Source organism: Sus scrofa, chromosome 9 (genome assembly GCF_054392235.1).
Source record: "Sus scrofa isolate SSC_HxYL_T2T_F1_AM1 chromosome 9, Sscrofa_HxYL_maternal_Yorkshire_Landrace_v2.0, whole genome shotgun sequence".
NCBI lineage: Eukaryota > Metazoa > Chordata > Mammalia > Artiodactyla > Suidae > Sus > Sus scrofa.
This window is the reverse complement of record NC_139391.1, coordinates 70,287,755-70,301,031: the sequence shown is the minus strand read 5'-3', so window position 1 is coordinate 70,301,031 and position 13,277 is coordinate 70,287,755. Positions and strand designations below refer to the sequence as shown.

At 51.1% G+C, this 13,277-nt stretch overlaps 1 protein-coding gene across 50 annotated transcripts in view; it reads right to left on the bottom strand.

Moving 5' to 3' along the window:
- The window catches only part of NFASC (neurofascin), a 212,422-nt gene that overhangs the window by 79,506 nt on the left and 119,639 nt on the right, over nucleotides 1-13,277 (bottom strand). For all 50 annotated transcript variants that reach the window (XM_084976689.1, XM_084976706.1, XM_084976701.1 and 47 more), the window contains one exon: nucleotides 6,813-6,993. In XM_084976689.1, the coding sequence (XP_084832815.1) occupies nucleotides 6,813-6,993 (181 nt within the window). The remainder of the gene's footprint in view (nucleotides 1-6,812; nucleotides 6,994-13,277) is intronic.

Genomic DNA, 13,277 nt, shown 5'->3' with positions numbered 1-13,277 from the left:
GGCTCTGAAGGGGCCACCTGTCACTTCCAGATACTCCGGAGGAAAGCGGGCTCCTTGGCCAAGGGGTGAGGGTGAGACTGGGGGAGGCCAGGGAAGGAGTGGGTTTGAACCACTGCTAGAGGGTGAAGGCGGGAGGCCAGCCAGGTCCACAGGCCTCACGCCTTCCCCTTCTTCTTTTTTTTTTTTTTTTTTGTCTTTTGTCTTTTTAGGGCCGCTGGCCTATGCCAGAGCCACAGCAACGCGGGATTCAAGCCATGTCTTCGGCCTACACCACAGCTCACTGCAACGCTGGATCCTTAACCCACTGAGCGAGGCCAGGGATCGAACCCACAACCTCATGGTTCCTAGTTAGATTCGACGGGAACTCCCTGCTCCTTTTTCTCTTTCACACCTGAAAGCACGTTCTCTCCACACCATCTCCTCCTGGGCCATCCTTTGGAAAACTCGAGGGACAGATGAATTATCATTGCTTGCTTGCAGCAGAAGTACATAGCAAGGTACTTCTATGGAAACCCTGCTTCCGAAAGCAGAGCCCGCCACTCCTTTCTGTGCTTTTTACAAAGGGGTAAAGGGACCGGTGACACAAATGTCCCCTAGCCCTCACATGAGATATGCATGTGCTTGTGTACAGGTGTGTGCGTGTTTAGGGTTTGGGCTTCTCACATTTTGACAAGCATGTGAATCACCCAGGGGATCTGGTCAAAATGCAGCTTCTGACTCAGTAGGTCTGGATAGGTTCTGAGATTCTGCATTTGCTTTGTTTTGTTTTTTGTTTTTTAGGGCCACCTGTGAGGCACATGGAAGTTCCTAGCTAGGGGTCAAATTAGAGCTGCACCGCAGCCACAGCAACGCAGGATCTGAGCTGTGTCTGTGACCTACACCACAACTCACAGCAATGCTGGATCCTTAGCCCACCAAGAGAGGCCAGGAATTGAACCCACCTCCTCATGGATACTAGTCAGGTTCATTTCTACTGAGCCACAACGGGAACTCCAAATTCTACATTTCTGACAAGCAGCTAGGTGATGCTGTTGGTCCACACTTTTTTTTTTTTTTTTCTCAATGGCTGCACCTGCAGCATATGGAAGATCCCAGGCTAAGGACTGAACCCGTGTCTCCACAGTGACCCAAGGCACTGCAGACAGATTCTTAACCCACTGTGCCACAGCAGGGACTCCTGTGGACCACACTTTGAATAGCAAGGTTGTAGAGGTTTTTTTGTTTGTGTGTTTCTCCTTTTTACAGCCGCACCTGCCACATATGGAAGTTCCCCAGCTAGGGGTCAAATTGGAGCTGCAGCTGCCAGCCTACGCCACAGTCACGAAAACGTCAGACCTACGCCACCACTTGTGGCAATGCCAGATCCTTAACCCACTGAGCGAGGCCAGGGATCGAGCCCACATTCTCATGGACACTATGTTGGTTTGGTTTCTTAACACACTGAACCATAACGGGAACTCTGGTTTTAGAGGTTCTAAAGGGTATGTGCTTTGTGGGGAGAAGAGCTTAGTTAAAATTTGTGAGTGCTTCTTGGGGGAAAGCTACTGGTGAGCCACGGTGACCTTAAAGCTGACTTGGTCACAGTGAGACATACAAGAGGAGTTTAGGGGCTCAGAGAGGGGGCAGCCTGGAGAAAGCAGAGTTACGAGAGGACCAAGGGAGGCAAGAGGAGCCAGAAGAGAGAGGGACAGAGAGGGGAGGTGGAGGTTGGCAGGGACAAATGCCCTGCTACACACATTGCCAGTAAGTGACAGTCTTGAGAGTAAGGCTCATGAAAAGGGTCACAGTTTTCTTCCAGTGAGCCAGGGCTTGTGTGGCCCGCTTGAGCACTGAACAGAAAACGTATCCGCTTTACCATTTGTCTGGGGCAGGCTTGGCAGGAAACAAAAAGGGGAGAAAATCCAGGGAAAGAGCAGAAATCTATGGTTTCTGGACACCTCCTCCATGGAGCTCCCCACTGCAGCATCTTCATCCTGCCAGCATGCTTCTCCTGCCAGGGCCCAAGAAAGGTAATTCCAAGGAGCCAGTGGGGTTGGGCACAGAGGGGGATGTGGGGGGAAGGGGCCACTGACAGGAGCAGCAGGACGGGCCCTTGAGGCACCCCTCCGGCCACCAGTCCAAGTCTCTGGTTTCTTCATCTTAAGACACAGTTGGCACCTCCTGATACCCAGTTGGTGGCTCTGACTTTGCCCTAGATGTTAAGTCTGACAAAGGGTCTGCTTTGTCTACATGGGCTTCAAGCCTCTCTTTGATATAGTCAAAGGCTGGCGCAATGGAAAGAGCCCTAGACGCAGCCCAGGGAATCTCAGATTCTTTTTTTTTTTTTTTTTTTTTTTTGTCTTTTTGCCTTTTCTAGGGCCGCTCCTGTGGCACATGGAGGTTCCCAGGCTAGGGGTTGAATCGAAGCTGTAGCCACCAGCCTACACCAGAGCCACAGCAAATCCGGATCCAAGCTGCATCTGCGACCTACACCACAGCTCATGGCAACGCCGGATCCTCAATCCACTGAGCGAGGCCAGGGATCGAACCCACAACCTCATGGTTCCTAGTCAGATTCGTTAACCACTGAGCCACAATGGGAACTTCAAGGGAATCTCAGATTCTTGCAAGGGCATCTCAGGTCACACAGCAAGTTCGTTGCAGCATTGGAATGAGGACAGTCTCTCCCACTGCCTGGCTGGGAGCTCTTTTTACAAATCCATCCTTGGCCAGAGAGGTGAGCTGGCCAGATGGAGCCCTGGCACTCTGTTCTCCTTGAAACTTTGGACAGAGCTTGGGGGACCCTCAGGATGCTGTCCCCAGACCCACAATGAGATCAGGCCAAGATCCCATGGAGAAACCCCCTGCCTCAAGAGGTAATGACATCGGCTGTCACGACCATTGCTACCAAGGGATTTTTTACAGGGACATGATCAACCTGAAAGACATGCCACCACAGGTAGAAGACAGAGGAGACAGACTGCCTAAGGACAAGGGCAACCCAGCTAGTCCTGTGAACACCCTCCTCCCCTATGTCACACCACCTGCCATTCCCTCCTTCTATGGAACTCGCTGGATGACAATGTCGAGTGGAAAATGAATTTGCTCTCTTGGCTTCCAAGGGGAAGGGAAAGTCTTCCAATGGGCTCTGCAGGGGGTGAGGCAGATGCCTGTCCAGTCTGTGAGGTTTTTTTCTTTTTGGCCGTGCCCATAGCATGTGGAAATTCCCAGGCCAGGGACTGAACTCCAGCCATAGAAGTGACAACGCTGAATCCTTAATCACTAGGCCACCAGGGAACTCCTACAAGATTTCTTTATTCATGAACCTCTTTTCTTTCCTTGGCTCGGATATCGACCACCCCTGGTACCCATCCCTTGGAGTGTGTGTGTGTGTGCGTGCATGTGTGCATGCACGTGTGTGTGAGGCCATCCCGCAGCACTACTGGGATGACAGTGAGGAGGAAATGTCCCTCCTACACCACTGCCCTCCTCTGTGGGTTCCCAGGAGAAAAATGCCGAGCTCCTTGATGGGGACAGGGAGACAGAGAGGCAGGCGGCCAGCAGACTCACTTTTTTGGCAAACATCACTCTGGTGGATGGGGTGACCCTTTGCTTTTTCAAAGGTCACACTGTTCTCCTCGGGGTACAGAGGGTGGGAGCGCGTGTGACTCCGCTGGCAGAGCAGTGGGAGTGGGAGGCCGAGTGTTCAATGAGGGATTGTATCTGTAACCCGGCCCAAGGGGTCTGTTCCAGGAAGCCCGCTGTGCCCCAGCTCCCCAGGGCAGAAGCAGCGCCCCCATCTCAAGGCACAGACGATGCCCCCTGCCACCAAAGGGGAGGGCACACCAGGCGGGAGAACATCTGGCCTGAGCCCCTCAGCCCCTCCCAGCCAAGACACAGAGGAAGGGAGAAGTGTCTGATCTGAGGTTATTCCCACTGGCCGTAGTGAATAACCCTGCATGAATATGGGGTGCAGCGACCTCTCCTGCCTTTTGTGACAACACCAATGGACCAGGAGGTTGTTATGTCAAGTGGAATAAGTCAGACTGAGAAAGAGCAATACTGTATGTTCTCACTTAGATGGAGAATCTCAGAAAGTCAAACTCAAAAGAAACCGACAGGAGGATGGTGGTTGCCAGGGGCTGGGGGTGGGGGAAGCTGGGAGATGTTGGTCAAGGGGTATAGACCTTCAGCTCTGAGATGGATAAGTTCTAGGGATCTGACGTACAGTAATGGCCACTGTAATTCACTATACTGTGCTATACACCTGAAAGTTGTTAAGAGATCTTAGACACACACACCAAAAGTGTGTGAGGGGATAGATGTGTTAACTAACCCTACCATGGTGATGATTTTATACTGTGTCTGTGCCTGAAATCACTGCACACCTTAAAGTGACATCTATGTCAATAACATCTCGATAAAGCCGCAGGAGGAGAGGAGAACGTGCTGATGGTTCCCCAGCCCATTCCACTGGCCTCAGCCCAGGGCGAGATGGAAGGATGGGCTTCCTGGGTGAGATGGAAGACACGGGAGGCGTCTGTCATGCGGGGCCCACAAGGAGGGGAAATCCTGGCTGGAGGCGGTGGGGAGGGGGTCTCTGCCCCGGCTAGTGGGGGTGCTCTGAAGTGCTCACCTCGCTCTTGTCTAGGGTTGAGCTTTTGGAGGGTCATTCTGGAGATGTCGCTGTGGTCGCTGTGCCTGCTGTACCCAGGGAGGCCGAGTATGTGTGAAGCTCCCAGTCGCCCGCAACACCAGTTTCCCACCAACAAAGCTCAGGGCACAGGGCATATCCTGGCCCTGCCACTAGGAGCTGCAGAAAACAGCTTTCTTTCTCTGCACCTCAGATGTCTAATCTGTCAGCCAAGGAGAATGCCCCCTTCGTGGATTAGCTGTGAGAGTCGCGAGAGACGATGCCTAGATGCCACTTAGCACTCTATCAAGAACATGGCAGCTGCTGTTCTGATGAGTTCCATGAGGAACTAAAAGGAGGCAGGATTCCCAGAGGTAGGGGTGCGGCATGTTCTAGACCAGACGGGAAGTCGAGAGACCTGGGTTCTTCCCATGAGTCCATCACACCTTTGCGGTGTGACCCTGAGCACGCAGGGGCCTGAGTTCCCATGAACACACAGGGGAAGGGGTCCTTCAGCCCCCCCTTAAGGACACTGAGGTGGGAGGTCAGGGTCCTGGCAGCCCTCTGCCCCATGGGCAGTACTCCATACACACTGACTGCAGGGGGGTGTAGGTCCTGCCCTGGGGGCCACTGAGCTTTAGATCTCCAGATTCCTAATGCAGATGCCAGAGCCATCTGTCTGCAGGTTCGCCTTACAGGAACCCCTTGTCCTCTAGCCCCCAGGGATCAAAGGGACAGGTGAGGGAGTGAGGAGAAGTGGTGGAAGAGAAATGAGCCTTCAGCACTTTCCTCGTAACCCAATTTCCGCTGCACCCCCCTCCTCTCCAGGGACGTGGCCTTATCATGCTCCGTATTAGATTGTCTGCCTGGGACTGTTAATGAGAAACCATCCTTGAGCCAGCAGTGCAGATGGTCTCCATGGAAACAGTCCCCTTCATCACTCCCCTCCCCCTCCTCCCTGTGCATGCATGTACACACACACACACACACACACACACACACACACTTGGGGACATCAGGAGGGCAGCGGGCCCTTGTCCATCTTGCTTCAGGTCCAACTTAAAGTTCCTACTGGCCTTCTTGCATCCAGAAGCACCCACTCCTCTGGGAAGCTATTCCTGGTGAAGTGGGGGAGGGGCAGCAGAGATACTGGGCTCCTTTTCTCATGGCTGTGCTGGTTCCAGGCCCCAGGGGGTGGCTTTGGCTTTGGAGAGCTCCATGGGGACTTGTGGGAGGCTCTCTCATGCCCCACCCCTCCCCAGACACCTGTCACATGGAGAGAGCCCAAGTCAACGTTGGCATCATGTGGGTCCCATCTAGTCCCAGTGTGTCCACGTCACAGCACCGGGATGCCAAGAATCCTGGCAGAAGCGTCAGAATTGCCAGAATTGGGGCAAAAATGGTACACGCCCAAACGCAGGGCTAAAGAGCATGGCTGCCATCAATGGGCCATTTACGAAGGTAACAACAGATGTGACTAGTGGTGATGCGGCGGCTGTTAGATCAGCATTGTAAGCTGTGCTTTAAGATCCCGATGGCCAAATAAGGTCCCCGCCACCACCACCATGGGAAACAGATGTCATGGGTTTCACTTTCCAACTTTACCATGGGGAAGTTGAAAACAAACAGAAGGAATCAATGCCTGGCTCTCCTACAGTGACGTTATAAAGGGGCTCTATTTTAATGTCTCATTTAGCTCTGGTCTTTTGCAAGAATAATCTCCTTCCCAACCCTCCCCAGGCCATCTGTCCTCCTCATCACTTTAGCCAAGAGGACCTGGAGAGAGGAGAAAGGCAAAGAAGAGCTGTCTGCACTGCTCGGGCCCCGGAAGCTCTACTTAGATGCTTAAGTCAAGACCACGGAGGGCGGTGGGAGGGGCATGGAGGGAAGAACTCTCTCGAGCGACCCTCAGACATCTGAACACTCTGCTGCCTCTAGTCCCGCTCACCAGGCTCCGGGCAGCCATCAGTGCGGCCACAGCCCTGAGAGATGACATGGCAACTTCAGGCCTCATGTTCCCAAGTAGGAGGTGACCTGCATTGATTCTTTGGAGGGAAACCCAGCTCTGCATCCAGAAGCCACTGCTCCCCCTGGACCCAACCTTCTTTGAATGGTCTTCACTCGCCCACCCTGACCTCCCCGACCCTCCAACCCCTCTGCCCCAAACCAAGGGAATAAAAGAGGACAGAGCAGGACTCACGATCCATAGGGATCTCGATGGCCGTGCTGAGGCTGAGCAGGGAGAAGAGGATGGCTGCATGGACCCAGGGCGGTGGCTGCTGCCTGGCCATCCTCGGCACTGGGCCTCGGTCCCCACTCCCCGGCCCACGGGGTCTTGCTGCCTCCAGCCGCTGTAACTGGGCCTTCTGGACAGAGCTCAGCTATGGAAAGAAATACGATGACAAGTGAGTTTTTCTTGAATTCATGGTTTGCTCTAGCAATCGCACAGGGCCTTGAGGACTCAAGGGTCCCTGTGGTCACAGACAGATGTTCTAATACAGGGTTTCTCAACCTTGCACTATTGACTCTGGGGACCCAACAATTCTTTGTCTGGAGAACTGTCTCGGGTATTGTAGGATGTTGAGCAGTGTCCCTGGCCTCCACCCACTAGATGCCAGCAGAGCCCACTCCTGACCCCAATCCAAAAAATGTCTCTAGGAGTTCCCATCGTGGTTAATGATCCTGACTAGCATCCATGAGGATGCAGGTTCGATCCCTGGCCTTTCTCAGTGGGTTAAGGATCCAGCATTGTCATGAGCTGTGGCGTAGGTCACAGATGAGGCTCAGATCCCATGTTGCTGTGGCTGTGGCGTCAGCTGGCAGCTGCAGCTCTGATTTGACCCCTAGCCTGGGAACCTCCATATGCCGTGGGAGTGGCCCTAGAAAAGGCAAAAAGACAAAAAAAAAAAAAAAAAAAAAAAAGAATGATTTCTGCAAATACTCTGTGCAGCTGAATATTTGGCAGTAGTCCTTAAAGTTGTCCCGTTAGAGATAACGGCAATGATGAGATGACAGGAGGCTCCAGGAGGTTGGCTGAATAAGCAACACTTATGACAGCACCATGTTCACAACCTTCAGCACAAGACATCATTACAGCGCTCACAGGTGAAAGGTTTAAAAATGGCTGTCCAAGAGTTCCCCACTGTGGCTCAGAGGGTTAAGAACCTGAAGGATCTCTATGAGGATGTGGGTTCAATCCCTGGCCTCGCTCAGTGGGATAAGGAGCCAGCATTGCTGCAAGCTTCGGTGTTGGTCTCAGACATGGCTGGGATCCTGCGTTGCTGTGGCTGAGGTGTAGGTTGGCAGCTGCAGCTCAGAATTTATCCCTAGCCTTGGAACCTCCATATGCCACAGGTGCAGCTGTAAAAACGAAAACGAAAAAAAAAAAAAAAAAAAAAAGGCTGTCCAAGAAGTCTGGACTGGATCCTTGAGAGACAAACCCTTTTCCCCTTATCCCGAGCAAGAAGAGCAAGACGGGCCTCCAGCTGAGACTCAAATACAGCTTTAAAGCTGTATTTAAATTTAAAGCTTTAAAATTGCCTGAGGCTCTGAAACACGGAGTCTTTGCTGTTCCACCTAATGTGCAGCCAAGGCAAAGAGGGCAGAGGGAGGCAGTTTCCCCACATTTCCTCCAGCTTTGCTGGATTAAAAGCCACCTATCAAATGGACACATTGTTTAAAGCCATTTGGCAGCAATGTGAAGCCTCCGTTGCTGGTACACGCCCACCAGCCCCCATATATCCTGACTGAGGGTGCAGGGGATCCTTGTGCCAGGATGTAGGCAATCTAAAGGATGCTGATTCAGATTTCCGTAGTTTCTTTCCTGGAAGCTGGGACCGATACCAGTCCTCAACCTCATGTATATTTCTGGACTCCCTCTGCCTGTCTCCACTCACCACGTATTTTTGTTTGTTTGTTTGGCTTTTTAGGGCCACACTTCCAGCATATGGAGGTTCCCAGGCTAGGGGTCGAATCAGAGCTATAGCTGCAGGCCTACACCAGAGCCACAGCAATGCCAGATCGGAGCCGCGTCTGTGACCTATACCACAGCTCACGGCAACGCCGGATCCTTAACCCACTGAGCAAGGTCAGGGATCGAACCTGCAACCTCATGGTTCCTGGTCGGATTCTTTTCTACTGCGCCCCATAGGAACTCCTTACCATGGTTCTGAGGCAGAATCATAACTCAGGTGGTTAGTGTAAGAACATGGGCTTCGATAATGTCCATGGTTTTAGATTTGTAAAAACTAATCAAGACAAACAGGAAGATTAACTATTGAAAGCACATTTCTTTCTTTCTTTTTTTTTTTTTTACATCTGTAGTTGTATAATGATCATAACAATCTGATTTCACAGGATTTCCATTCCACAGCCCGAAAGCACATTTCTTTTATGACAAGGTGGGAATTAACCCCCTGACCTATACATCTGATTGATAGCAAAAGAATGTAAAGAGTGGTGACTCTAAGTCTAGGCGAAAGAAGAGCAAAAGGACCATAAGACTTTAGAGCAGACCCTAACTCTAAAGTCCCTATTTGGACAAGGCTCCATGTAGGTAAACTGGGCAAGGCCAATGGGAAAAAGAACTAATATCTGGACCCCACATTGGTACTCCCGTCTTTAAGAGATAAAACCCTCCATAGAACAATAGAAAGGGGGGATTCTTCCTCCCTGCTCCCAGTCGTCCTGGGAGCTATTTGCTTTCCTGTAATAAAGACTTTCCTTGCTTGCAGCCTGTGTGTTCTCAAAGTTCATTCTTCGGCTCCGTGAACAAGAATCCAGATTCCGGTAACATCTTTCCGGTAACAGGTTCACGCCCATTTCCGCAAGAGCTTCCTAAGGGGTCTCGCTGCACTTCGACTCTTGCCCCTCTGGCTCATTCTCCATCCATAACCAGACTGCTCACTCCTCAAATGCAAATATAAGTACACCCCTCCCCTAGTCAAACTCACTAGTGCACTGCTGCCCAAAAGTTGATGCAGAAGTGACAAGGCTCAAAGCCCTGGGTGATGCAACCCTGTTTGCAAGGTCATTTCATATCACCCTTGGGTGCTGTGTTCCAGTCAACACAGGCCTTCCACCAGGTCTCTGAGTGCCTAATGCTCTGTCGTGCTGACTTCTGCACTGATTGACTTTTGTCTAGGACACTCTTTGCGCCAGCCGTCTCTCATTAGAGTTTGCCAAGTATGACTTCGGTGCCCCCTTGTCTGTGCTCCGGAACACTATTCACACCCCCCTCTTTTTTAGGGCCGCACCCATGCAGCATATGGAAGCTCCCAGGCTAGGGGTCAAATCACAGCTACAGCCGCTGGTCTACGCCACAGCCACAGCAACGCCAGATCCAAGCCGTGTCTTTGACCTACACCACAGCTCACCGCAGTGTGGGATCCTTAACCCCCTGATTGAGGCCAGGGATTGAACTTGTATCCTCATGGATCCTAGTCAGATTCGTTTCCCATGAGCCATGATGGGAACTCCCGCACCACCCCTCTGACAGCGCTTGTCTCTTTGTATTCACTCCAAAAGCCACTCGCCTGTACCCTCTATAAAGAGGAAGATACTGTAAGGGAAGGTGCCTTGTCTTGTTTATTCCTAGAGCATAGCACGGTACCTAAAACACAGCAGGCGCTCAAAATCCATGGAGTGGATGAAAAGTCAGCAAATGAATGGCTGAAATAAACCACTTGGATCACATGTTTTAAACGTCATGTTTCCCCATACAACCACCAGGCGGCGCAGGACAGCACATGCTTTGGACCTGGACAGCATACTGTGAAGGCTACCAGTTAGTGGAGGAAAAAAATTCCCTACCTACCCAGGCACTGCACTGGTGGCCAAGGAACAGTCCAGCTATAAGAGAGTTGAGAATGCAGGAAATCTCCCAAGGGAGGACTATCTGGCTGGAAGGCATCATAGGAGGGTTTTGGTTCTCCTAACTCTCTAAGATGATTCTTATGCCTGTTTCAAAAAGTGTCTGCTAATGCCTCTCCATGCCTCCTTCAACTCCAAAGACTATACTCAGGTTATCCAGGAAAGCACATGTGACTTGAGGAATGATCAGTCTCCGGTAGGGACAGCTGAACACGACAGCCTCTCTCGGTCAAGTTCAAGAGCACTGGCTGTACAGCAAGACCGGCTGGGTTTAAAGCTGTTCCCCCATATACAAGGTGGGGACCTTTAGAGCTTTGAATTTCTCATCTGAAAATTGCAGATAATAGCACCTATTCCAGAGAGTCGCCTTTACGACTTGATACACAATTCCTATATAAAGCACTTAGCAAAGCACTTAGAGAAGCATGGGGCACAAGCTCAAGAAATGTTAGCTGCTGCTACCCAGTGGGTTTTGAACTTTGAACTACCTCCGGGACACGACCAGCAACAGCCCCAAGAAGCAATACTAATTATCTATTCACCCACAGTCATAGTCTGCTTTTCCATTATTCCTTTTTTCTGGGTCCTGGTTTGCTTTCTCTCCCCAGATTGGGGGGTCCCCAGTGTTGATTCTACAAGCTGTGCCTGGCAGATGGATGAGAGGCCCTCAGCTCCTGCAAGCTGCTGCCGCCGCCGGGAGCTCCCCACATTCCCACAGCCCCATTCTGCACAGGCTGCTTCGGTGGTCACAGCACATCTGAAGTGATGGGAAGAAAAGAAAGACAGGCTGTGGTGAGACCCGACCCAGTCGGCAGCTCTACGCCCCTTGGAGGATAATCCACCTTGGACTTTGGGGCAGCAGTCAGGCGGCCGTCCACTCGCTTATCAGACCTGGTGGCAGGGGTTGGTCAAGAGAATAAACAGGGAAAAGAGATGAGGTTTCTCTGTTCTCCAAGAGCTTACATTCCAGCGGGAAGACAGGAAATAAATGTTCAACAACAACAACAACAAAATCAGGCAGCCACAAGAGCCCTGAAGAAAACACAATCCAACCTACACACAATGTTCACAGCAGCCTTTTCCATAACTGCCAAAACTTGGAAGCAGGCAAGTTGTCCTTCAGTAGGCGCATGCATAAACTGGTCCATCCAGATAATGGAATATTTTTAGCACGAAAAAGAAAGGAGCTATCAGGCCATGAGAAGACATGGAAGAAACTTAAATGTATATTATGAAGTAGAAGAAGCCAATCTGAAAGAGCTACATACTGTATGGTTCTAACTACCTTTGGGAAAGACAAAACTATGCAGACAGTGAAAAAGATTAGGGGTTGGAGCAGGGAGAGATGAACAGGCAGATCACTGAGATTCTTAGGGCAGTGAAAGTATTCTGTGTGATACTATAATCATAAGATACATGTCATTATAATTTGTGAAACACCACAGAATGTACACTGCCAGGAGTGAACCGTATTGTAAACTGTGGACTTTGGGTGCTAATGATGCATCAAAGTTCAACAATTGTAACAAATGTACCACGCAGGTGGGAATGATGATGGTGGGGTGGCTGTACATGCGTGAGGGCAGGAGGCAAATGGGAAATCTCTGCACCTTCTGGTCAACTTTGCTGTCAATCTAAAAGTGCTCTAAAAAATAAAGTCTAAAAAAAGGGAAACCACAGTGGGGTGATGCTATAAAGGAAACTGAAGGGTCAAGAAAGGCTTCTGAGCAAAGGTGACATTTGACCAAGAGCTAAACGGCAAGAAGGAGCCAACTTTGTAAAGACGGGTCCGAAAAACATTCCAGGCTGGGAGCACTAACTGCCTGTGCAAAGGCCCTGTGGCAGGAAGCAGGTGGAGACATGCAAGGAACTGAAAGAAGCCAGTGTGGCTGCAGCTTAGAGGGCACATGGGCAGGAACAGAACAACTCACAGTCAGAGAGCGAAGCAAGGGTCCACTCACGGAGGGCTCTGAAGGCCAAGTAAGGAGTCAAATTATATTCTAATTATATTAAACATGTTGGGAAGCTACTGCAGGTTCTAAGCAGTGAACTGACCTGAGAAGATCTGTTTGTAAAGACCATGCTGCCTGCTCTGTGGAGGGTGGAGTGTAGATGGACAACAGTAGAAACAGGGAGGCTCTGTAGGAGGTACCGCAGCCTCGGGGGTGAGGCCAGCCCCCAAGCTTCCAAACCCAGAAATTCACCACCATTTCAATGAAATCACCCAAAGCAACAGCCTCAAGGCCATCCTGGGGTTTCACAGAAAGCATGCAGGGTGGAGAGGGTAGCCATGGAAGATTTCTTGAATCTCATGCCTTCTCCAAGGGACCGTGTGTGTGTGTGTGTGTGTGTGTGTGTGTGTGTTGGGCTGCACTCACAGCACATGGACGTTCCCAGGCCAGGGACTGAGTCTGAGCTGCAGCTGCGACCTACACCACAGCTGTGGCAAGGCCAGATCTGTAACCCGACTGTGCTGGGCTGGGGATCAAACCTGTGCCTCAGCAGCAACCCAAGCCACTGCAGAAAGAACCCTGGATCCTTAACCGCTGCAGCAGGTCGGGAACTCACACAGTCCTTGTTTTGCATAAGGTTTTATTTGAAAAAAAGATTCTGTTAGTATAACGAGGAACAGCCTAACTTACCAAAGGCAGAAACACGGGTGCACAAGCATGAGGATCTGCCCAACAGATGGGCCACTGTACTGCACTGGAAACCATCTGAAGCCCCCTGTGTTCAGGCCCCTGCCTAACTGTCCAGTCTCATCCCCTGCCCCTCTACTGTCTAGGTCCGTGAA